The sequence below is a fragment of the Callorhinus ursinus genome, unplaced genomic scaffold (assembly GCF_003265705.2).
Source record: "Callorhinus ursinus isolate GAN/ISIS: 27379988/994484 unplaced genomic scaffold, GSC_fseal_2.0 scaffold9, whole genome shotgun sequence".
Classification (NCBI taxonomy): domain Eukaryota; kingdom Metazoa; phylum Chordata; class Mammalia; order Carnivora; family Otariidae; genus Callorhinus; species Callorhinus ursinus.
In genome coordinates this window covers 43,895,050-43,921,324 of record NW_027397071.1, presented here as the reverse complement: position 1 = coordinate 43,921,324, position 26,275 = coordinate 43,895,050, and the positions used below count along the sequence as shown (strand labels likewise).

Below are 26,275 nucleotides of genomic sequence, written 5' to 3'. Positions count from 1 at the left end.
CTGCCTTCGGCTCGGGTCATGATCCCGGGGTCCTGGGATCGAGCCCCGCGTCTGGCTCCCTGCTCCGCGGGAAGCCTGCTTCTCCCTCTCCCACTCCCCCTGCTTGTGTTCCCTCTCTCGCTGTGTCTCTCTCTGTCAAATAAATAAAATCTTTAAAAAAAAAAATGGCAAAAATAGGTAGAAAGAACATCCTGGGTACACCTTGGTGGCTCAGTCGGTTAAGTGGGATCCAGCCCACACCAGGCTCAAGCCTGCTTTTCCCTCTTCCTCTGCCTGCCCCTTGCCCTGCTTGTACACTCTGTCAAATAAGAAAATAAAGTCCAAACAAACAACAACAAAAAAGAACGTTTGCAGGAACAGAACTATTCCTAAATTCCCTAGTCCTAGAAAACAGTCACAATAGTAAGTAGGTCAAATCTGTATTGTTTAGGGAAGAAGGAGATTTTTGTTGTTTGTTTAAAAGAAGTAATCCTTGAAAGAAGGGCTCTGGGCGCAGGTGAGTGGTAAATCGTCACACGGACTGCTTCCTTTTTCCTACAAAAAATGTTGCTGTCAATTGTGCAACAGTGAAGGCATTTTGTGTAGGATTTGAGGCTCCAATAAGGTGTTTTTGTTTTTGTTTTTTAAGCCATACAATCTTTTTCATCAGGGAGAGCTTCTCCGGGTACTTCAAAAAGAAGATAATGATGCTCGAAAGCTCAAATTTGAATGGCTCTTAAGCTGCCAGAGTTCTGATTAGAGATCTTCCCACTACAGTTGCTTCGCCATTACTTAAGAAAAATATGACCCTCACTCAGGTTTCAATTATCCCAAGTACTGGGTCATTACAGAGTTCAGTGTACCTTAAAAGGCAGGCCGCAGCCGTTAATGAGAATCCAAGCTGCAGATTTGGCAGGTTGTGCCTCGGTTTTCGTACGAATCTCCACTTCGTTGCTTGCGTCGGTCAGCACCGCCCTCAGGACAAAAGGGGTTGGGGGTAGGGGTCAGGGACACTGGCAACAGTAAGAGGAGGCTATTTGTGCGGTCTGTTTACAAGGTTACTCGGTTTCAACACCAAGCCCACCTTTCTCCATGTCTCAGGCGAACCTCCGGCCTGAGGTCACACAGATGCCCGGGCGGCTCACTGGAGCCAGCATGGCAGCCTCCCCCAGGCCCCGACTCAGGAATTTCGTCGGTAGGGAGCAACACCACGTGGACACACAGACTCCGGCTCCGCTCCACTTTCTGCACCGGGAAGGGCGGTCCCAGGGACGCTGCAGGCAACGCCTCCGGTTTCGGCCAATGAGGAACGGGGGTCGCGTCGGGGCCTTCGCTCATTGGGTCTCGCTGGTTCCGCCCGCGGTGAATGCACAGCACACCGCCGGCTACTAAAGTCTGAGCCACTGAGTCCTGGAGTCCGGCTTTTGTCCGCTCCCCGTCATCAGCCCGCCTTGTCTTTAGCTCCGGTTCTCCTGATTCTTGTGTCTCAGGCCCTGTCGCACCAGTTTTCTGGTTTTATCTTCCTTGCTTTTTTTCTCTTTCCCTCCTTCGCAGCTCAGCATGCAGGAAAAAGACGCCTCCCCGTATGGTTTCCAGCCTCGCTTCCAACATTTCGCCACGCAGGCCATCCATGTGGGCCAGGAACCGGAGCAATGGACCTCCCAGGCTGTAGTGCCCCCCATCTCACTGTCCACCACGTTCAAGCAAGAGGCTCCCGGCCAGCACTCGGTGAGCTGGGGCTGGCTGGGCAGGCGGGGGGTGGGGCTGGGTTGGGCGGGTAAAGAGAGATAGCTTACATATAAAAAGGCATGCAGGTAATTTTTAGATGGTTTATACATCAGGAAGCACCCAAATGGTTGTTTACTACACTCGTAATCTTCCTTGTACTAAATCTTTGTATTCGCTGGTCCAGTGATCACATTTCTTTTGATAAGCAGGACTGGAAGGAACAGTTTGTCCAACTTGCCATATAGATTTGAACTGAAATTCATGTAATTTTGGCAAATTTGCAGTTCAAAACTGAGGGTCATAACTTTGTTGAATTACCTTTAGCAGCAAAAATTATAAAGACATGTAGAGAGTCAACTGAAAAAAACCTGCACAAACCCTCAGGGTCTGATAACTCACCTAGAATCAAGATCATGCCCAGTGGCTGTACTGTTGTTATTAAAAGTGATTTACTTGCTATGGGCTAGATACAGACTTACAGGTATAATGTCAGATGTATTACAGGTATGGTCTGGGATCCTCACAACAACCCTAGTCTGGACTAGATTCTCATTTTTCTTATGAAAAACAAAACAAAACAAAACAGATTTAGGAATATTAAGTAACTAGCCTAAGGCCACACGGCTAATAAGTGGTGTAGCTGGGATTCTAACCCTGCTCTAGAACCCTGCTCTTAGGCATTAGGCTACACTCTGCTATACTCCAATAATACTAGTAATAATCTAACCCATTGCATCATTTAAACAGTGTGGCTTAGTGATTAAGAGCACAGATCACCTAGTCACAGGGGCTAGGTTTGAATTCTGACACTACCTCCTCTGATCTGGGTGACCTTGAGCAAGTTGCTTAACCTATTCCAGCCTCAGGTTAATCCTGGGTAAATGGGGTTCACTAGTACCTACCACATAAATTGTTGATACATATGTTAAGCTTTACGGTACATTATAATTGCTTAGTAGTTTGGTATTTCACAGCGTTCACATTGACACTTTTTCCATTTGATCCTCACAACAACCCCTCAGAGGGCAGGACAGGTATTACTTTTTATACAAAAGGAACTGACCTAGAGTTAGATAATTGCAAGTTTTTGATAGAGCAATCTTTGTTAATCCCTTTTGGTAACACACTGATGGGATCTTGGAGGATTTCAAAGTTGCTGAGCTTTTAAGGAAATCAGTTCAATAAACTTTGTAGGTCTGAAGCTTTGATTGACTTCAAAAACCTCTTTAGTGTGTTGTTATATAAGTCTAGGGAAATTCTTTTAAACATAGCCCTTTGTTTTGTGAGGTACAGTTCTTTTTTTTTTTAATTAAAAAAAATTTTGTTATTATGTTATGTTAGTCACCGTACCTTACATCATTAGTTTTTGATGTAGTGTTCCGTGATTCATTGTTTGTGTATAAACCCAGTGCTCCATCACCGGGCTAACATCCCCTGACCACGCCCCCCCAAAAAACCTGTGAGGTACAGTTCTAAAGGGCATTTTTACCACTGGTTTAGGATGCTTCTAGCTACTGTATTTTGGAATCAAAACATGTACACAATCTGTTTTCCAAGCTTGTAGTCTGTTGCTGGTGTAGGGTTTTGTGAACGTGTGACTGTCCAAGCTTTAGCTGTTGGTATAAAAGTTAACCATTTAACCAGATATTAGTAATTAAATATTTTCAGAGAGCCAACCAGGGTGATAAAATCTACAAATACCAGACACCTCTTAGTACCTTTAAGAGCTCAGTGAAGAACACTAAAGAGAATCTGAGGAGCTGAAGAGAAGCATCAATTTCTCCTATTCCATTTGGAAAGCCACTGAATGGGTGAGAGGGTGGGAGTTTGCCCGTGAAATATGCCTCGCCCCCACCCCAGAGTTAAATCTCTGCAGTGAATAATTATGGAGACATGTGTACGTCTCTGTGGCAGTAGCCACATGTATCCAAACAGATTTTTTTCTGTCTGGGGCATACAGGTCACATCAAGGAGGTGATGGTGAGGGAGGGATGAAGATATCCTAAAACCCTATAAACTATGTCTACTCAGTTTGTCAAAAACAAGGAAACAAAGCAACCAAACTTAAAATATACATATTTTGGTAATATATATATTACTAATACTAGGAGCTCCTAAATCAGAAACAATGTATGAAAAGTGGTTGTTGTGTTTTGTTATGTGCTATATGAGGCATGGAGAGAAAATTACAGCATTTTCAGGGGCGCCTGGGTGGCTCAGTTGGTTAAGTGACTGCCTTCGGCTTGGGTCATGATCCTGGAGTCCCGGGATCGAATCCCGTGTCGAGCTCCCTGCTTGGCAGGGAGTCGGCTTCTCCCTCTGGCCCTCTCCCCTCTCATGCTTTCTATCTCATTCTCTCTCTCAAATAAATAAATAAAATCTTTAAAAAAAAAAGAAAATTACAGCATTTTCAGTCAAGGTTTAAATCCTAGGTTTGAATACTGGTTCTGATGTTCTCTATAACCTTTGGCTTCACTTTCCTAAAAGCTGCCCATGAGTATTAAATAAAATGAATGAATACTCCTAGTATGGTAAAGGTAAAAAGAGCAAATTTTAAGAAATTGTGTGTAGCCACTTTGCCAAGAATTACTGTCTGTTTTTTGTTACTTTTGTAGAGCCAAGATCTGAACTTTGAGCATTTGTAGGATCTGTTCATAGTTTTCTATAGGATGCTAAACAGGACTTGTATCACTTATTTCTTAGGAAATGAAATATAGGTTAGAAGTAAGTTTACACTGTAGGCTCTGGTGATTCCCTTTTCCTGATGTCCCCAGGTGAATGGATAAAGGTGAGTTGAACATCATAATAATGCTAATAATAAAAACAACCGTTTCTGTAGTAGTTAGCATGTACCAGGCACCATGTAGAGAGAACTTATATACACTGTATAATTTTATCACCACAACAGTTTTGCAAATTAGTTTTTTGCATTTTATTCTCATTTTATAGGTACTGAGATCAACTTTAGGAAAGGTTAAGTAACTTAGCTATTTGGCATACAGCTCATAAGGGACAGCTATAGAATTCTAATCCAGTTTGGTGGACTTCAGAACCTTTCACACCACTGTAGTCACAATATTGTTAAGCTCCTATTTAGTTATTTATTTTAAAGATGTTATCTATTTGAGAGAGAGCGGGTACAAAGAGAGAGCACAAGCAGGGGCAAGGGGCAGAGGGAGAGGGAGAAGCAGGCTCCCCGCTGAACAAGGAGCCTGGGACTCGATCCCAGGATCCTGGGAAGGCAGACATGTTAAGCTTCTATTTAATGGCAAGACATGTCATAACTGAATAATAAAAAATCATCATCATGGGATGAACCTCTAGTTGTGGAGGTGTCTATGTTAGGACTCTGATAAATAAACTCAAATCTCTTAGGATAAACTCTTCTGTTCTTCAGGGTTTTGAATATAGCCGTTCCGGAAACCCCACCAGGAATTGCTTGGAAAAAGCAGTGGCAGCACTGGATGGGGCCAAGTACAGTAAGTGATTTCCATTTCAAAGTTTGTGAAGTGTAAAACCCATTCTTACATGTATAGACAAAATCATAGAGGCACAGAATTTAGAATTGGAAAGGAGTAAGGATTAGCTAGTTCAAAACTTTTATTTTACTAAGACATTGAATTTTTTGTCCAAGGTCCCATAGATGGCATAATATGCATATGTGTAATTATTAGATAAAAATAGAAGCAAAATGGCAGAATTTGCCAGTTAGTATTTATGTGAATGCACTTTTCATCTGAAGGTGTCAGTATAAATGGATAAATATTAACTGAGTTTTATAACACTAGCTCTGAGAATACAAGCTTTCTGATACTCTTGTTCATTCACCTGATAATGCTTAAAAACAACACCAGGGAACATTTACCTGGTGCTCTTGATAATATGCTCTCAGAGATTAGGGATTAACTCCTTGAATCTTTTCTCATGAAGGGAGTGGATTACTATTAAATCGTCTTTGTATTTTTTATATGAATGATACTGAATGAGGATAGAATAGTGAAGAGAAAATAAGTCTTATGAGTTTTCTCATAGCAAGAGTGCCGGGGTTAGAAATGTTAATGTGGGTTTTTGGGGGTTTGGGGAGTTTTGTCTTTTGTTTTGGATAGGGGAGTTCTTTCTGAACACTAAACTTCTGTAATTTAGTACTGTACAGGGAACATTATTTCCTGCAGGAGGGTAAAGGCTGAGTATTCATATGGCAGACATTTTTTTCAAGTGGGCTCCAGAAAATACAGTTGTTTTTAACTGGGTTTAAAGTTTAGCCTTCTAGGGGCACCTGGGTGGCTCAGTCATTAAGCATCTGCCTTCAGCTCAGGTCATGATCCCAGGGTCCTGGGATAGAGTCCTGCATGAGGCTCCTTGCTCAGTGGGGAGTCTGCTTCTCCTTCTGACCCTCCCCCTTCTCATGCTCTCTCTCTCTCAAGTAAATAGATAAAATCTTTAAAAATAAAGTTTAGCCTTCTATATGAATTCACCATTGGACTACAGATGTGCTGAGTAGAGAACTGTAATTCTAACCTAAACTTTTCTGAGAAGATTTTATAAGAATTACATTTTTCAAGTTAATTGAATTATCCCGTCTACCAGTCACAGGTGATTTTTATCATCAAGGTGATGCATTGATATTTTGTCAGGATATTTTCTCTTATAGTGTTTAATGTACACAATGTCAGGTTTTTTTTTTTAATTGTTTTCATTATTTTTGTTCTACATGAGATTTCGGGATCGTATTTATTTAAAGGAGATTCCACACTTAAAATTTTTTAAAAACAATATTTTTCAAATTTGCCAGACACATCTCAGGTCTGATTTGGAGTTTTGTTAAACTATTTGCTCAATTGAATATCCATATAGTTAATGAGTGAATCATATCTTAGCTCTGTTCCTCAGGTTTGAAATTGTTTTTAGACCTTGTCGTTTTAAACTGTAATTTAATTGACAATTGGCCTTTGATCTCAGAATTTTGTGAAGAATTATTTCTTTGAAGTGTTTCAGGGAAATGTTACCACCAAAGCAGAATTGTATATTTTTTCTCTTAAAGATATTTTAATTTTGAAACAAAAAGGGGGAATTGGCAATTGTATTTTCTTTTTTTTTTTTTTTAAGATTTTATTTATTTGTCAGAGTGAAAGAGACAGCACAAGCAGGGAGAGCGTCAGGCAGAGGGAGAAGCAGGCTTCCTGCTGAGCAGGGAGCCTGATGCGGAACTCGATCCCAGGACCCTGGGATCATGACCTGAGTCGAAGGCAGGTGCTTAACCAACTGAGCCACCCAGGCATCCCAACAATTGTTTTTTCATCAGGGGACTTCTTGTGACTCTGTAGTGGTGGCTGTCCTTATATGAGCAGAGAGAAGAACATAAAGTAATGCAAGGAAATATTGTAGGTGTTTTTCAACCCAGACGTTTGACTTTTTTGGCTTACCCTAACTTGGCTTTTATTTTAGGTTTGGCCTTTGCTTCAGGTTTAGCTGCCACTGTGACTATTACCCATCTCTTAAAAGCAGGAGACCAAATTATTTGTATGGATGATGTGTATGGAGGTAGGTGGCCTCTCTCATGCATGTTGTGTCAGCTGATATTTTAAAGACAGTAAAGTGGGTCCTGAATTACATTAACAATGTTACCAGGATTATTGATCATTTATTATCTTTTAAAGGTGTGATGGACACCTCCGTGTTGACCCAGACTTGGTAAAGGAAGAGCATAAACATTTAGGGTCTATGCTCTGGAACTGCTTGTAAGAGAGATTGTGTAATAATAATTTTATTTAAACTGCTGGAATGAGGATGTTGGACCTGATCAACTTTCAGATCTATTCTACTCAGAGAAGATAGCGTTTAAAGAGAGAGTGTTCTAATGTTACTTAAAATTTTTGCCTGCAGTGAAGACGAACTATAACCCAGGTCATGCTCAAAAAGCTTGCCTCTACCCATCCCTCTATCTCCCCCACATATTTATACGCTTTGGGTTTTAGGGAACCTTTGGAACATCTGTTGAAAATATGGACCCCTTCCCCCCAAAGGTGGAAAAGTGTGCTTAAGACTATACCCAGTGTTTATCATTTTAATTTTAGGGTAAAGGGGTCTCACTCCTTGAAGTCCATCATGGATCCAAATTTAAGAACTTCCATTCTAAACAGTTTAAATGCAAGTTATTTAAAGTGGTGAGTGGGAAGGTAAAGAAGACAGGTTGTCCTTATCTTTAAGCAAGACTGATTTTTATGATCAAAACAATAGCAAAAGATTTTGTAAATATATGTATATATATGTATTCCAAATGCTTCCAAATAATTAAAATGTGATTTCTAGAATATTATCATTTTATCTATCTCCTATTAACAAAAAGTTAAGTGTAAGTTCCTTGATGTAAGAGACTTTCAGTAATCATATTAACCCTCTTAGAAATTTGCAGAGTGTATTGTATTTATCATTCTTTCCTATGATAGTTTGTTGAATGGAAATAGCACACTTTTAGTTACTTTTATAGTGCATTATAAAGACCTCATGGCACACATAGGTACAAAATCTTGAAAATTGCTATTGATTTTTACAATTCTTTACATTCTTTTTCAATCTTCTATTATCTAGGGTCAGTCTATACAGCATCAAAAGTTCAGTATATCTTTGATCATAGAGTATTTTTCCTTTTTCTTTTCTGTTTTTTTTTTTTTTCGGTTGGCTATCAATAAGAGCAATTTTTCCTTGAAATTTGCCTATGTAAAAATCAAATCCAGAACAGTGTTCATAAGAGAAATTATTCTAAGTTGAATGATTTATCTTTTTCACCATAAAACTGTAGTTTTTTAATTTATATTCCTCATTTATCTATTAAAGCTTTAGAACCGCATAACAAAAAGATTGAGAGAGTACAAAGAATAATAACCAGCTTTTTTCTATTGCCAAAGTATAATCAGACTAAAAATTTATTTTGAACATTGGTTCATTTATTTTAAATTTGAGTACTAGGAAGAAATTGTTAAAACATATATTGATGTTTCAGGGAGCATGCCACTTACTGTTTGAAGAGTAGAAATTGTATGTTTTCAGAAACATTTCTGCTTCATGTCATTTAGTGTGGCTATCAAGTGTGTTTTATTTGACTCTTTAACTTTTAGTTTAAAATCCAAGCCTTATATTCTTTACTATACAAGATATCCAAATGGTTTAACCAAAGTACATTTGCTGTTAGTTGTACTTTTATTGGTGATTGACACTTGCTTATATTTTTAAAGTATTTACACCAATAAAGAGTGAACATTTCTCAGTACAGTGTCCTCTCCATTTTGTCTGATTCTTTTCTGCCTCAGGTACAAACAGGTACTTCAGGCAGGTGGCAACTGAATTTGGATTAAAGATTTCTTTTGTTGATTGTTCCAAAACCAAATTGCTAGAGGCAGCCATTACACCAGAAACCAAGGTAACTCAGTTTTCAGTTTTGTCTGTTTTCTGTGTGCTGTTTTGTTTTTATCATTTTGTTTACTAGAAGACATAATTTAAATTTGAATAACAAATTTTATTAGAAGTCATTGGAAACCATCAACAAGTTTAATATAGGTCTGGCTTCTCCAGAATATTCTTGCATAATGGTTAGGTACGTGAATTCCACAGCAGGATCCAAGTTCTAATTCTGTGTCATAGTTGGTGTATTATCATGGGCAAATCATTTAACCAAAGTCTCAATTTCTTCATCTGGAAATGGGGATAATTGCATCTGCTTTATAGAAAGGTGGGGTTGTGTAAATTAGATGAGATAAGGCATATGAAATGCTCAGTGCAGTACCCAACACATGATAACTGAAAAAAATTTGTTAGCAAAAGCATACAATTATGTACTGCATTACCAAACTGGTAATGCTAACAGAGGTCATCATGGAGATTGGGTTGCAGGAAAGGAAGCTTGCCAAGACCCCAGACCCTAAGCATACTGGCTTTTTAAGAATTCTAAGCGATACTTCAACAAAATAATAGTTACAAGTAGAGAATGGGCCACAAGCAATCTTTAGCCTCCATCCTGGGAAGCTTGCATGCCACCGGAAGGTGTTTTGTGCCTGAGTGAATGGCATATGTGATATTCTTTCTTGGGCCTCATTTAAATTCTGCATGGGTAAAAGAAGGACCAATGTCTTTTATAAGTCAGCCTTTTCCAGCTTTTTGCTAATGATTAAAAGGTTTGAATTGTACTCAAGATTATGTTGCAGGGAATGCTAAAAAATGAAAACCTTTTCTCACACAAATAATTACTTTGAAGATTAACACAGGGGTGAGCTTTGAGTGATTAAGGTTTGTTTTCAAAGGAACTTGTTTTTTATCTTGCTTAGGAGAAAAGATACTTATTAAAATAGCTGGTCTGAGTCTTTCTAAGGGAGGAAAGCAAATTGTGAGTATGTTAATTCTTGTCAACAGAACTTTATGTAGTGGCTCTTTACTGACTTGAATTAATACATTTTTTTTCCCCCTGAAATATCTGCCTCATCATAGGAAGTAGATTTTTTAAGTCCCTGCAAAATCAACTTTGTATTTATTATTTTTATTTTAATTACTTTTTATTATGAATATGAATAATAGATTCTTACCAGAAATGATTTTTTACAGATTCTTAAAATAATCATTTCTTGTAGAATTTGCATTATTTTAATTACCTTATCTTTTCTAGTAAGAGTCTGGAGTAGGAAGAATATTAAACTAGATATCTTGCTCATTTATATATTAGTAAAGAATCATTAACCCTTTTAAAAAGAAAGCTATAGGTAACGTCATTCAGTACAGTGGCATCTTGTTTAACAAACAGAAATTTCTTCTTTTCTTTGGTCTTCTCAGTCACTGTCAAGCATCTACTTTGTGCCTGATTTGTGCTAGGTTTTGGGATATGATACTGTCTCCTTAAATGAGCCGTGACCAGGTTTTCTGTTGTGTATAACTTCTCTCCTGCACTTTAAAACCCATACTCTTCAAGTTCTGGGTACTTATAGTTTCTCATGCATCTGACATTTTTAAAGTTAATATTTAGCATATGCTTGGCATTGTAGGGATAATTCTCTGTAATGAAAATTCTAGTCTGTGATCTTAATGTTCTATGTTATTTACCTTTGAGAACAAAATTCCTAGACACTGAATTATGTCTTTGAAATCCATCCTCTTTGTAATGGAATGTAATTACAATAATTGAGCACTTTTCTTCTTATACATAACATTATCTCATTTGATCTTTATAACAATTGTATGAAATATTACCAACCCTATTGTACAGATGTAAAATTTGAGGAATATGGACGGTAAGTTACTTAACTATGACCTCTCAGAAATTAATGGGGGCTAGGATTCAGATTCAACCCTTGCAACTTCATCACCCACATTCTTCAGTGTAGTCTGCCAGATGGTTACAATATATGAGATATATATTGGTGCAGTATATTTTTTATAAACTATTGTCATCTATTGAATGTTTTAGCTTGTTTGGATTGAAACCCCCACAAACCCTAGCTTGAAGATGATTGACATTGAAGCCTGTGCACATACTGTCCATAAACATGGCGACATCATTTTGGTCGTGGATAACACTTTTATGTCAGCCTATTTCCAGGTAAGTGAAAATAATTTTTTTGGCATGATTAGTAGACTACAGATACCTGTAACTAGGAAAGGAAAGACTTGTTTACATTAAAATCATTATCAAACTCATGGAATCTAATCATAGTTGATTAGACAAAGAATTAAAATTGGGCCTTTTCTACCATTAGCTAATATCTTTTCGACCAACCCTAGGTTCATATCCATTATGGGACTTTGTGTGTTTTAAATATTGTCTTAATTAGAGTTTTTAAGTTCTCTCAGGATGTGTAAACTCTGAAGAGCTGGCCTTATTATGTGATTTTATCTGTCAGTGCTTTATAAATAGTAGCTTTATGAATAGTAGGGACTTTAATGTTTATGTGCTGGTTATAAATCAGTTATGTTTTTTTTTATATATATGGTGTGACAAAAACATATATGTTATATATTTAATGCATATACGTTATATATTTAATGCATATATATTTATTTTAAAATATATTAATATATGTTACTAAATTATTAAAATATATAATTAAACCTGGCTAACCTTCCAAATTAAAGGAAAACAAAAGCTATACTGCATGATATCTCCATGTATGTCATACTTATTATTTCTCCACTTTCCTCCTTTCTAGTTTCTCGTCCCTCAGGGCCCCGTGGACTGTGCCCAGCTCTCTAGCTTTACCTTGTTTGTATTAGGAATTTCTACTCCCTGTTTCACATTGCAGCTATAAGGGCCAAGTCCTTTATAGTGCTCCTTTTAAACTATCTATTTTCCTACCTACTCCTCTACATACATCTCTTCCCACCTCAAAACCTCCCATTCATCCTCCATTCCTTTTCTTTTTTCTCTTACTTTTTTCCAGATGCTTCTTTCTATTTTGTTCCTTTTGGTAGATCATCTAAGGATTGCTCTATAATTGATTAGCTGTCTGCCCTTCCCCCACATGTTCTCTCCCTCTTTTCTCCGAGTAGCCCAGTCTGTTTCCTTTCCTTGTTAGGAGCTTACCTTCTCCTCGCTTTTTCCTTCCTGCTTGTACTTTATGATCCTTCTTATTACACTTCCTGTACTTTACCTTTATCCTGCAGAGTTCCTGAAAACCCAGCTCATTTTCTGCTACTCTTGAATTAGGCAGATGTTGATAGCTCAGTTGTTTATATTTCTCCGCCTTTTGTTTTGGGTCCCTGGAATTGGCACAAGCTGCTGCCTTAGTTTGTATAAATCTGTTCTTCACCTTCTTCCATTTTATTGAGAAGACACTACCAGGTTTTATTTCGTTTTCCTCAAATACATTTCCTGGCTACGTTGCATTTGGACAGCTTCATGGGCCACCTACCTTTGGCTCACGATATATCTTTGGCTGCTTCTTATATCCACTAAAGCAGTCTATTTCCAAGTGAAAAATCTCCTGGCATCATCTGTTTGTCCCAGGTAATTTTCACTCTTGGGTTCATTATCCCAACTCCTTATCCCATATACCACTTGCACTAAAGGCCAGTTTACACAGCATAGGGTTGCTCTAGCTGAGTCACAGTGAGTCTTGTATATTCCCAAAGAGACTGCATGCATTGTTTTAGCTTGGGCCTGCCCAGATTACTCATCAGGCCTGGCCCTTTTTTTCCCCCTGTTACTGTCACTAAAATAGGTCCAGTTTTTCTACCTTTCTGAAGCCCACATCACATTTCTGTGTAACAGGGGCTGCAGTTTGCTTCCTTTCAATCTGGATTCATTCCAGCTGAGTTAATCAGAATCATGTTGTCCCTAAGTGGCCACATGTATTAGTTCCATACAGTAGATCTTCTGAAAAGGTCCTCTCATTATTTTACCCTCATGAAAACTGGATACATTCTCTTTCTTCCCTGCCTTTTGTCTTCTGGATCTTCTTTAAATGTCACAAAAGGCAAAATGGACATACCACTGTAAAGTTTCAGAGTTTGAGAGTGGAACCTCTAGATTTACATAATTTAGATGTGAGTGCTACTTCTACCAGCTTTTTAATCTGGATGATCTGTTTCAATTTTATTTTATTTTCTTCTTTCCCTCCTTCCTTCCTTCCTTCCTTCCTTCCTTCCTTCTTTCTTTGTTTCTTTGTTTCTTTGTTTCTTTCTTTGTTTCTTTGCTTCTTTGTTTCTTTGTTTGTTTCTTTCTTTCTTTTTCTTTCTTTCTCTCAGAGAGGGCAAGCTGGGGGAGGGGGCACAGAGGGAGAGGGAGAGAATCTTAAGCAGGCTCCATGCCCAGTGCAGAGCCTGGCATGGAGCTTGATCTCACCACCCTGAGATCATGACCTGAGCGGAAATCAAGAGTCAAGCACTGACTGAGCCACTCAGGCACCACTGTTTTGTTTTTCTTCATCCCTCTTCTTCATCTGTACAATGAGAATCTTAAAGTACTCTATTGAGTTAGGTAAAATATTTTGTATAGTGCTTCCCTGGGATATGTAAAGAATTTAACATGGTTCTCAGCACATGATGATATCAACAGATGTTAGTTATTTTCATTTTTCCTTTTCTTTTGACCACAGAGTTTACAGAATGTTAGCATTGGAAGAGACCATCATCTAGTTTGACTCCATCACTTTGGAGATGCACAAACACCTATGTAGAGAGTGCTTTGAGTAATACCTGACTTAAAACATCCTATTTTTGAAGCACCCCAAATGAAAAGTCCTATAGCCCCTTTATACGTAACACCTTCCAAAGACTAAACAACTGGTGAGGTGAAAAGACACACACATACACACACACACACACACACACACACGTACTTTCTTTTAAAGAAAATGTAAATAGGTTCCTGGCTGGGGGTCAGTAGAGCATGTGACTCTTGATCTCAGGGATGTGATTTCAAGCCCTGTGGTGGGCATAGAGCTTACTTTAAAAAAAAAAAAAAGAAAGAAAGAAAATGTAAATAGAAAGATGTTGATAATATATTTTTTAGTGAATAGTTGATTATAACTTTAATTCTCACTATAAACAAAGACGTTTTAAGACTAAAGGATTGATTTGCAGGAAAATTGGATGAGGGAAAACAATCCAAAGAAATTCTTTCTAAAGTGACTTTACTCTTGATAAAACTAGTATAATAAAAGAGTAATTATGAAAAAAAAAGCAATTAAGAGTCAAGATGATGGCACATCAAGCAAATAATCACAGCATACATTATCAGGTTTTAATGATCAAAAATCTAAGCATGTTATGTACTCACTTGACATAATAATTGCTAAATATTTATGTCTACTACTTTATGTGTTTACTGAGTCATAAAATGCCAGCATCTCTGCATTGTAAAATTTAGTAAGTACACTTAGGACCAGCCAGCAAATCCTCTAAAGAAACAAGTTCAGGAGACCTGTTGGCTTGATTTTACCTGCTATTTCCAGAAAATTTGTGCTTTTGGATTGAATACTGGGTCCAGTGCTTTGTATTTTTATTTGGGTGGGGGAGGGGAAAGATACCATCAGAAATCCTGGAAAATTTTAAGATGCATGTATTTTTGAAAAGTTAGAATAGGAATGAAATTTATAATAGCAAATAGGCATGTAATGAAGCATATTTTCAAGTGAATTACCATTTAAAATGAAAATCTTTTGTTTCTTTCAGCGGCCTTTGGCTCTGGGAGCTGATATTTGTATGTATTCGGCAACGAAATATATGAATGGTAAGACATACATAGTCTACACTTTGAGTGTTCCTTTCCATGGATAGATGAAAATACCACAGGGCTTGGTATTTTGATCCTTTTTCTTCTATTATTCAGGTTTTCTCTGTGACTCATGTAGAAAGTAAAGAATTTATACTTTGGTTAAATATGGGATTTCATTTATAGCAGATAAAACTATGCTCATATGACTATGAACAGGATTAAAATTTACTAAAAAAGGTTATAGTTTTATTCTACTGACAGCTTAAAAAGAAACATTCAATTTTTATATGATTTTTATTTCATTGTTATAGGTATAGGTATATATATGTGGTACTATCAAATTGAATACAGTTTATTTAAACTTATAGGGCTTTTTCCCAGAGAGTTTTTTTCAAGTGAAAGTTACATTGTAGAAATTTTAGAATGAAGAATAAACATACATTGTTTTTAACCTAAGGGTTTTTATTTTGTTTTAGGCCACAGTGATGTTGTAATGGGCTTAGTGTCTCTTAATTCTGAGAGCCTCCATAATAGGCTCCGTTTCTTACAAAACTGTAAGTATTAAAAAGTCCAAGAATTCTCCTTATTCTTTCAGAGGGACTACATTTGGTATTTGTAGTTCCACTAAACACTGTGAAGTAATAGCATTCCACTAAATTAGGAAGAAATGAGGAATGGAGGAGAAAGATTCTGTTTTTTTTTTTTTTTTTAAAGATTTTGTTTATTTATTTGAGAGAGAGAGAATGGGAGATAGAGAGCACGAGAGGGAAGAGGGTCAGAGGGAGAAGCAGACTCCCTGCTGAGCAGGGAGCCTGATGTGGGACTCGATCCTGGGACTCCAGGATCATGACCTGAGCCGAAGGCAGTCGCTTAACCAACTGAGCCACCCAGGCGCCCAAGATTCTGGTTTTTAAAGGAAAGTAGAAAAATTAGGATATAAAAATATAGTTGGGACATAACAGGGCTTTACAACATGACTTAAGGGATGAATTTTGTTATTTTTCAAATCCATGTTGAATTTGACCATAATTGGGTAAAGCCCAAGTGAATTTTTAGTTTTCAGACTGACTAGATTTTTTTCTTTAGAAAAAACATTTGGAATAATGGCTTTCTTATACTCCACCTTTTATATCTGGAATGGTGGTTCACTTTAAATAGCACTAAATATATAAACTTATATTTTTCAACAGATGTCTAAACACCATTTCCTGTTTAGATAGTTTAGTTATCTCAAGTATGGGTAAGGATTTATTTGAAGGTGCTTAGTTTAACCATTGTGATTTGACAGATAAAATACAAACATAATTAGTAATAAAATAAATAAAGGAAGGGGCGCCTGGTTGGCTCAGTCAGTTAAGCGACTGCCTCTGGGTCATGATCTCAGGGTCCTGGGATCGAGCCCCGCTTTGGGCTCCCTGCTCGGCAGGAGGCCTGCTTCTCCCTCTCCCATTCCCCTTGCTTATGTTCTCTCTCTTGCTGTCTCTCTCTCTCTGTCAAATAAATAAATAAAATCTTGAAAAAAATAAAATAAGTAAAAAAATAAATAAAGGAAATAAGCATTAAAGTAAAAAAAAAAAAAAAAAAAAAAGAGGCACCAAGGAGGAAAACCAAAACTTACTGCTTGATAAATTCCTTTTATTTATAAAACGTTGAGGTGAGGTACACACCTTGGAGGCATAATAACTCCTAGGCTGCTTTAGACAAAAGCTAAATAGAATGTTGGTAGAACTTTCAGTAACAATAGGAGCTTAATGCTGTTTTTTCTACGTGTTCAAAGAAATACAAGCTTCAACTATGTGCAGTATGTCATTGAATGGAAATCATAGAAAAGACTATGTTCATGTTTGAAATGTTCATATTGTGTTCATGTTTAGTTTGCAGGATCTTCATTTCCCCTCTCATTTTAAAGCCCACTCTTTGAGCGTACTTTAGGCTTCATTCTTATGCTTCTGATTTGATATATTAATTTCTCCCCTAAAACTCAAACATTGGCCTCTGTAGCTCGTTTCTCAGAGTCACTATAATGAAACAGAGAGTGAGAGAATCTTCTGGGTCTCTCCCCCCCTTTCATACTAACCCAGCATATGTTCATTTTGCAGCTCTTGGAGCAGTTCCATCCCCTGTTGACTGTTACCTCTGCAATCGAGGTCTGAAGACTCTGCAGGTCCGAATGGAGAAGCATTTCGAAAATGGAATGGCAGTTGCCCAGTTTCTGGAATCTAATCCTTGGGTAGAAAAGGTTATTTATCCTGGTATGTTGATATGATTTCTTTTCTTTTCTTTCTTTTTTTTTTTTTTTTTAAGATTTACTTCTTTATTTGAGAGAGAGCGTGTGCAAGTTGGGGGGAGGGGCAAAGGGAGAGGAGAGAGAGAATATCCAGCAGACTCCTTGCTGAGCCCAGAGCCAATGCAGAGCTCTATCTCACAACCCTGAGATCACTCCTGAGCCGAAATCAGGAGTTAGAAGCTCAACCGCCTGAGCCACCTGGGTGCCCCAATGTTGATAGGATTTCTAAGAACATATGCTTACACTAGGATTTTATGGGTTATCCTAAGTATCCTGTGTATGACACCTGTTGTAAGGTAGCTGCTTTCATGTATTTTTGTGTTGTTTATGTATTATTGGACACTGCTGTATGTCAGACTCTGTGGGGGGTTTGGTGGCGAAGATAGACAATGGTCTGTGTCCTTGTGTTGCCCATAATCTAGTGGTTGCTTGGGATGTTAGGAAATTGATTTTATGCATTAGATGTTCCTGCCATGGTCTTGAGTTTGAAGGCTTGTATTTACCTGTTCCAGGATTGCAACATTGTACTTTCCAGTTGATTGGCTTATAGTCTTTTCAGTCTGCCATTCTGCATTAGCTCTTTTATCTGATTTAGGTTGGGCCTTGATACTCATCAAATTGAGACTTGCTACTTACACAGCAAAATTCCCCTGAAGCTCTCTTACTTCCTTTTCAAATTTTTTCACGTCTGCCAACTCATGTGGAGTTAGCAGACTTATACATTACTCTTTGAATTTATTTTGCCAGTCTTTTAAATTGTGGTGTGGTCTTAAGTAGTTACTTTGAACGTTTTGAGGTTTTAGTGGTCTTGGTGGACAGGAGAATTAAGCTTGATTCCTGTCCTCAGGGAATTTAGATAAGCCAAGACAGAACTACATATGAGATTAAATGCCCTGTATGCCCCCTAGGTAAAGAGCTGTTGACTGGTATGTATTTTGAATGGAGGGAGGGAGAAGAGTTTTGACCTGTGTCTTGAAGAATGGGAAGCATTTGTTAGAAGGGCATGGACAGGCATTCCAATTCATTCAGCAAATGTTTATTAATTGCCCACGATGGAGCAAGCTTTGAACTAGGACCTAGGATCCAATTATTAACAAAAGAAATGGATTTCTCCCCATAGAGCTAGTCTGGTGGATAAGACAGATATTAAACAAGAAATTATAGAATGACGTAATTAACAGAGGGGCTGGGGCAGTCAGCCGGGAGGATGTTCCGGGTTAAAGGGACAGCTTGTACACAGGTCCTGAAATGAAAAAAAGTGCAGTACTGCTAGTGTAAGGAAAGTTGATGTAGCTTGAGCGTGGAGACGGTAGAAGAGATAGGTCAGAATGAAACTAGAGGCCAGAACACGTCGTCAGATATGGATGTGGTGTAAATCTCATCATTATTAGGCTTATTTGCAGTTTGCTTTAGGCAAACAGTGAATTCTTTCGTTCTGAAATGTTTGACTCCAAAATAAGACTTTTATTGTGCCTCATGATCACAGGGCTGCCCTCTCATCCTCAGCATGAGCTGGCGAAGCGTCAGTGCACAGGTTGCCCGGGGATGATCACCTTCTATATGAAGGGCACTCTTCAGCATGCTCAGATGTTTCTCAAGAACCTCAAGGTAAACTTTCAAACGAGGTTTTTTAAATCGTCGAGGCAGATTCCAGCAGTTCATGATCTCTCCTTTCCACCCAACTCAGATTCACGTCTTTGGACCTGCAGGTCACACCCACAGACCTCTTTATCATGAAATGCTTTGGGTTGGAAAATGACTTTGGTGTGCAGTAGCAGACATCTGAATATGTTTGTTTACTGAACTCTCTGGACTCGGCCATCAGTTTGAGAGAGACGGAATGTCCTGATGCATTGGTTTTTAGATTTATTGAAAATCGAACCCCTCTTCCAAATGAAATATTATGTGAAACTTCCAAGTAATGTGTGGCTAGTGCACGGCACAAAGGCTGCCCTGAAATCCAGCCTAGGAATGGCTTTCCAAACCTGTGCCTCCCAGGCTGCATCTGCCTGGGGTGAAGAAAGGGAGGCCTTTGTCTGATGTTTCACGCTGCCAGGAGGCTCTCAGGGCCCCCAGGAGAGAGGCCTCTGTAACTCCATACACTGGGCTTGCAGAGCTCATGCAACAGACTGAGTTTTAAATACTGAGGTCTAATGCATCGGCTGCTGCCAGATTAGTCAGCGTCCACTGGTATCTAAAAGTTGTACTAAAAGCAGAAAGGTAGTGTATATTTAATTAAATACCGTTGTAAGAGTAATTTTAAAATATTTGTAAAATTATGACACTGTAACACTAACAAAAATGGTGTTTTTTTTTTTGTTTTTTTCCTACTTCAGGAGGGAGTTAAATGGATGTATTAATTTAGTAAGTGATAGATTTTAACAAGTAAGTGTGTATGTATTAATTTAGTAAGTGATTGATTTTAACAAGTAAGTGTGTATAACTTGGTAGACTTTAGAGATTTTTATTTAAAAGGTAACCACAGAGCTAGGTCTCAAATGTAATAATTCTGACGTTTTAGGGCTCCTGTTAGTTAAGTATTACTTAAGTAGAGGGCCAAATCAGGAAGATAGGAGAGACTCACCTTCCTCAACTTGTAATGTGTTAAAAGTTGGCACCTCATATGTCTAATCGGTGCCATCAGTGTTATGGATTTTATTTTCATTTTTTCTCTGGGTTTCTTGCCCAAATTGTACTTTTTTTCATAATCACCACCATTTCTCACCCTGTGTCCAGGGCCATTTTGTTAAAAACATTTAGTTTTGTATTTTTGTATTTTTACGTTAGTGAAAGATCTGAATGAATGTTTTCTTTGCCATAGTTATTTACTCTGGCTGAGAGCTTGGGAGGATATGAAAGTCTTGCTGAGCTTCCGTGAGTATATTTCTGTTTTTCTCAGTGTTTTAACTGGTAAAATCAGGAGTGATTCAAGACATTTGACAGTAAGAATAGCATCGAGCTATTTAATCAGAATGGACCCAGTAGAATGGGGACCCGGATAAAAATCTCAGCTGTATGTGTACTCCCCAATTTTTCTTCCTTCCGTTCTGCCTGAAGGCGATTCCAGCAGAGTTGTAGTTTAGGACTTCTGACCTCTAACCTAGGGCTACTTGTTCTATCCCACTCTGCCCTGGAAGGGGGGTTGGAGGCTTTTAGGAGACGGGCTGATTTCAAGGCTTCTTAGAAACGGATGAAATACTTCCATGCCCTTGATGGTCGGAGATGCTACCGAATCCATTTATTTTCTGTTCTATGGATGAACCTCGAATGGCTTCATGTTATCTGCAAGATAAACCCAAAATCTACCTTGGTATTCCTGATCCAATCAGTTCATCTAATTGTATCAAAACACCAGAGGATATTAGAACATGCAGCCTGAGATCAGGGATCCAACAGCTAATTTTATAGATAAGGAAACAAAGATTCAGAAAGTTTTGCTCATTACTCAGATGTCACATAGGAATCTGTTAGCAGCTTCACTCTTGAGGCTTTGCATAGAAACAATGAGAGGAGGCAAAAGCAGCCGGGATTTGGATTTGAGACCTACTCCACCAGTTACTCACCTCCGAGCTTCAGTTTTTTCATCCATAAAATGGGATTAGTAATTAAAATAACAATTATCATTTATTGATTACTTGTCCCACCAAGCATTCCAGAGCTGTAGCCTGATTTTATTGGATGTTACTCTGCTCATGTATTGTAAATATTGCACTGGTAATGAACATCATTATCTAATAATTTTCAAGAGTACTAAATGCACCTGGCATGTTGCTGTGTTTTAGTTTTCATACACATTTCTGGAATAACTCTGTTCTGGAGGCACTATGTTAAGGGGTGTCAGGGATTACCACAATTTAGACACATTTGCTGTCCTCTCCATGGTAATTTGCAGCTTGGAAGAGTCAGGCAGTTTCACATAAAGTAAAGAAAAAAATGTATGATACCCAAAGAATTACTCAAATAATTAAGATAACACAAATAGGTTTTTGTGAGTCTTTCAAGAAGATGCCTGCTAGTAAGTCTGGATGCACAAGAGGGCACACTCAGCATATGAAATTGGGTTATTTTTCATAGTCATAAAATGTGTATTACTTTAAGGCTCTCTTAAGAATCGACACCTCCTGATTTCTTCAGGGATTTGGTTTAAAGTTGCTTGGTCCTCAGATGTACCAACCAGCTAGGCCATCACCCCGATGCCTGCCAGCGGACGAGTGAATTTAGGTCAGGGCTTGTCTGTTCTTGCCTCATTCTGTGACTCCCAACTGCTGCAACGAATGAATACAGAATTGCAATAGGGGAGGGAGGGAGCAGAGCCAATGTGTGCTGGATTGGTCTTCCAGCCTGACGATGCATATTAACTCTGCAACCTCAGAAAAGTTACTTATGTTCTCTCAGTCTGTTTCTTTGGTTGTAAAATGTGGATAACACTGTACTCAGCTCTCAGGGTTGTTATGAGAACATGGGGGAAAAATATCCCTAAGCCTTGATTCATACTAAGGGCCCAATAAATGTTAATTATTATTAGGAACTATTATGTTTTATTAGGCATCTAATACACTCCAGGTACTTGCAAATGCTTTATATATGTTCCTTCCATTAATGACTGTGATAAACTTTTGGGATAGGACTTATATCCAACTTCTATTCATTTAAAAGAAAATGAATTAATGCACACAAATGACCTAGTAGAGTACCTGCCTCATGGTAGGCCTATAATAAGTGATAGCTATTATTATGATTTTAGATAAAGAAATTGATTGTGAGGACAGGTAACTTCTACAAGCCCACACAGCCAGTGTGTGAAGGGGCTGATTCACGCACAGGTCTGTTGGTCTCAGAGGACTAAATTCCTAATTTTATGTGTATACTCTCTTTTGAGGAATTAAAAGCCTGAAAAGGCAGAACATTTTTTATTTTATCTTATATATTTTTAAAAGATTTTATTTATTTATTTGAGAGAGAGCACAAGTGGGTAAGGGGCAGAGAAGCAGACTCGAGCAGGGTGAGGGGCAGAGAGGGTGGGAGAAGCAGGCTCCCCACTGAGCAGGGAGCCCAATGCAGGGCTCCATCCCGGGATTTCGGGACCATGACCTGAGCTGAAGGCAGACACCCAACTGACTGAGCCACCCAGGCACCCAATGCAGAACATTTTTTTTTTTATTATTATTATTATGCTTTGTTAGTCATCATACAATACATCATTAGTTTTTGATGTAGTGATCCATGATTCATTGTTTTCGTGTAACACCCAGTGCTCCATGCAGTATGTGCCCTCCTTAATACCCATCACCGGGCTCCCCCAGCCCCCCCAAAACCCTCAGTTTGTTTCTCAGAGTCCATAGTCTTTCATGGTTCATCTCTCCCTCCGATTTCCCCCCTTCATTTTTCCCTTCCTTCTCCTAATGTCCTCCGTGCTATTCCTTATGTTCCACAAGTAAGTGAAACCATATGATAATTGACTTTCTCTGCTTGACTTATTTCACTTAGCATAATCTCCTCCAGGCCCATCCATGTTGATGTAAAAGTTGGGTATTCATCCTTTCTGATGGCTGAGTAATATTCCATTGTATATATGGACCACATCTTCTTTATCCATTCGTCTGTTGAAGGGCATCTCAGTTCTTTCCACAGTTTGGCTATTGTGGACATTGCTGCTATGAACATTGGGGTGCATATGGCCCTTCTTTTCACTACATCTGTGACCTTGGGGTAAATACCCAGGAGTGCAATTGCTGGGTCATAGGGTACCCGAGGCAGAACATTTTAAGGAGGTTTTGGCATGTACCACTTCAGTAGCGTGATAAAAGAAGATACTCATAAAATGTTGACCACATCTGAGATTTTCTCTCCATGGTTCTGAAGTGAGATAGGACAGAGCAACTTAGGCATTGATTTTGCGGGTAGTGTGCCCAGAAAGGATGAGTGTTGGTAGCAGTGTATGTATGTAGGGCTCAGTGAGACTACAAGCCTCTCCTCCATGGTGCCTCAGCCTCAGCCCATACAGTTTTCTGCCTCCTCTCGACTCTGGCAGTCCTTGCTGTCCATTCTTGTTTGGCATGTACTGTAGACTATTCTGTTCTGTGAATTGTCATAGACTTTGGCTTCTGCTTCATTATGTAGGGCCGAGAAAAATACCTCATTTTTCTTGGTTTCCCAATTCTTACTATAGTGCCCGACCCACAGTAGGTGCTTTACCTTTCTATCATATTAATGATGATGAGTTGCCAGCTAGTTTTGAAAATCCTTCCAGGCCTCTACATTCATGGGTTATGTGCTGGAATTCCTAATGCTCACTGGTTGTCACTGGTGTTGTTCCTGGGTTGTCTTTCCCTGATCTGCCTCACAAGGTGCCATTCTGGATTAATCCATTGATCAGGAGGGAATAAATTCTGGCTGGCTCTTGGTCCAACAGGCTTTTTATAAGTCCAGCTGGTTGGTCATGGAGTATACGACTGCTGGCCAAAGCTTCATTCAGGCAGGTGTTAACATCCACAGCTAGAGGTTATCTTTTTCTCTCCTCCCTGGGAGTGCTTGATTGGCACCTTCAGTGTTTAGATTAAGTATATTGATGGTATAGAAAGGATAAAAGATCTTATTAGTTTTCACTTATAATAATGATCAGAAAAGGTAATTTTCATAATTCCTTAATTTTTTGCCTGTGAAAAATTATAGGCATATGAAGAATTTGATATTTAGAATAGAAAAAAACTGAAAATAATTGCAATTTATGAGACAGATACAATATAGTTATCAAAAATTTGCTCATTCTTTCTTTTAGGGCAATCATGACCCATGCATCAGTACCTAAGAGTGACCGAGATGTCCTTGGAATAAGTGACACACTGATTCGACTCTCTGTGGGCTTAGAGGATAAAAAAGACCTACTTGAAGATCTAGATCAAGCTTTGAAGGCAGCAGTAAGTTTATTTTGGTGTGTTTGTGGGCTTAATCTTGGGGATGGTGGTCACTCTTTCATTTTTTTTAAAGATTTATTTATTTATTAGAGAATGCAGAGGGAAGGGGCAGAGGGAGATGGAGAGAGAGAATCTCAAGCAGACTCCCTGCCAAGCGCAGAGCCTGACTTGGGGCTTGATCCTATGACCCTGAGATCATGACCTGAGCTGAGATCAAAAGTCAGACACTTGGGACGACTGGGTGGCTCAGTCGGTTAAGCGTCTGCCTTCAGCTCAGGTCATGGTCCCAGGGTCCTGGGATCGAGTCCCGCATCAGACTCCCTGCTCGGTGGGAGCCTGCTTCTCCGTCTCCCACTCCCCCTGCTTGTGTTCCCTCTCTCTCTCTAACAAATAAATAAATAAAATCTTAAAAAAAAAAAAAATTACTCAGCCAACTGAGCCATCCAGGCGCCCTGGTGGTTACTTTTTTAGAGTGGCCTCACTGAATTCTGAAGGTTTCCTCTTCTCTTCCTATAATAGATAGGCTATATAAATGTGCAAGGAACTCAGCTGAAATGCAGATTTAAAAAATGGTCGTATTCAGAAAAGAGTACTTGGAAGAAGTGAAGTCATTGCCTGCAGTTTTAATAACATATTTTTCTTGTGCACCTTTAATACAGCACCCTCCAAGTGCAGATTGTAACTAGCATTCCAGAACTGCTAGTAGAAGTCGCTTCCCGAGAAGATCAACTCTTCGTAATTGAATGGACCATTAATGAGCCTTTGCAGAATTTTCAAGTGAAAATTTTAAGGCACCTCATTACCTTTCAGACCTGTAACCTTCCAGGGATCATCCTTATTAAAAACAGTTTCCTCTTTCCCTTATTGTAATTGACAGGTCAATTCTGTTAATATCTTTTTATTAAGTTTGGTATCCATTTGCCTCTGAAGGAGGTGGGATTTGTGCTGCTTTTTGGGATTGTGATCTTTTTTCATAGCTTAAGATTTATATTGATTATGTTTACAATAGAATGATAATTCATTTTTTAATGTTTTTCTGAAGAATTTAAATTATTAAATGAATGTTCTTAAATCAAGTGTGATTTTTGCATATTGTTGAAAACAGCACTCAAAGCAGTGGTTTACACATAATTATCATAAACCAAAAATCAAATACTTGAAAAGCCTACTGTGAAATTCTGCTGATATAAGGTTGTACTTACTAGTTAAAAAAATAAATAAATAAATCTAATTATTTGTGATATTGTGATATTCCTGTATTATGTGGAATTAACTTGTATTCCTTTTAATCCTCAACTTTTAGAGGTCTCGGCCACTTGCAGTAATTTTTGTAAATTCGGTTGTATAACTATCATGTCCAAATCTTCGTGTTTGCAGATCATAGATTTTATCATGGGAGTCAAAAGCCACTTTTATAGAGAGACATACTACTTTTTATATTTTTATCTGTAATAATAAACTTAGTGAGCCTAAAGAGAGAAATACTTAAAACAGAATCTTTTAGAGTTAGTGCATAGTCAGCAAGTTATTGTTAATAAGCCGTAAGTCAAATAGATTTTTTAAATTGTTTTTATATTAAAGGCTTTTAGTCATTTGTTTGCTATTGCCATTTGTTTCGCCTTAAAAAAGCATATCATTGAACTTGATTAATAATGCAGGATAGGAGGCGAATACATAAGATTTCGTATTATGTATTGTTCACATTTTGAATTACATAACAGAGTCTGGAAATTCTGGCTCTGGGCAGCAGTGTTTTGAGGCTATACCTTAGTGTCACGGAAATAACCAAGACCAACCAAATCAGAAAAGCAAGGACTATTTGTTCTAAGCTTACAAGGGAGTCAGCTACTGTCACTTGTGTTTTGACAGAGATTCAAAGGGAAGCAGGATGTGAAGAATTGTAGAAATTTTAATATCTGTTGATGTGGATGAAAAACTAAAATTTTGATATTTAAAACTGTCACGGACCTTTAAATGGATAACATTAAATCACTGTCAGAAATGTAAAAAAAAAAGGGTGCCTGGGCGGCTCAGTTGGTTAAGCAACTGCCTTCGGCTCAGGTCATGATCCTGGAGTCCCGGGAACGAGTCCCACATCGGGCTCCCTGCTCAGTAGGGAATCTGCTTCTCCCTCAGACCCCTCTCTCATGTGCTCTCTCTCTCTCATTATCT

The 26,275-nt window shown here is 38.4% G+C and overlaps 1 protein-coding gene across 1 annotated transcript; it reads left to right on the top strand.

Moving 5' to 3' along the window:
* Positions 1–1,378: 1,378 nt before the first annotated feature.
* On the top strand, positions 1,379–25,344 carry CTH (cystathionine gamma-lyase). Its single transcript, XM_025871910.2, has 12 exons — positions 1,379–1,707; positions 5,105–5,186; positions 7,153–7,248; positions 9,015–9,124; positions 11,156–11,287; positions 14,860–14,917; positions 15,379–15,456; positions 17,002–17,154; positions 18,676–18,797; positions 20,011–20,063; positions 23,968–24,106; positions 24,763–25,344. Exons 1-12 carry the CDS (start codon positions 1,540–1,542, stop codon positions 24,787–24,789), a joined length of 1,218 nt encoding a protein of 405 aa, XP_025727695.1. The 5' UTR covers positions 1,379–1,539; the 3' UTR covers positions 24,790–25,344.
* The last annotated feature ends 931 nt before the right edge of the window (positions 25,345–26,275 follow it).

Coding starts and splice junctions, on each gene's coding strand:
- CTH (XM_025871910.2), top strand. CDS start 1,540: ATGCAGGAAAAAGACGCCTCCCCGTATGGTTTCCAGCCTCGCTTCCAA. Junction 1,708..5,104: donor AGGCTCCCGGCCAGCACTCG/GTGAGCTGGGGC, acceptor TCTGTTCTTCAG/GGTTTTGAATATAGCCGTTC. Junction 7,249..9,014: donor TATGGATGATGTGTATGGAG/GTAGGTGGCCTC, acceptor TTTCTGCCTCAG/GTACAAACAGGTACTTCAGG.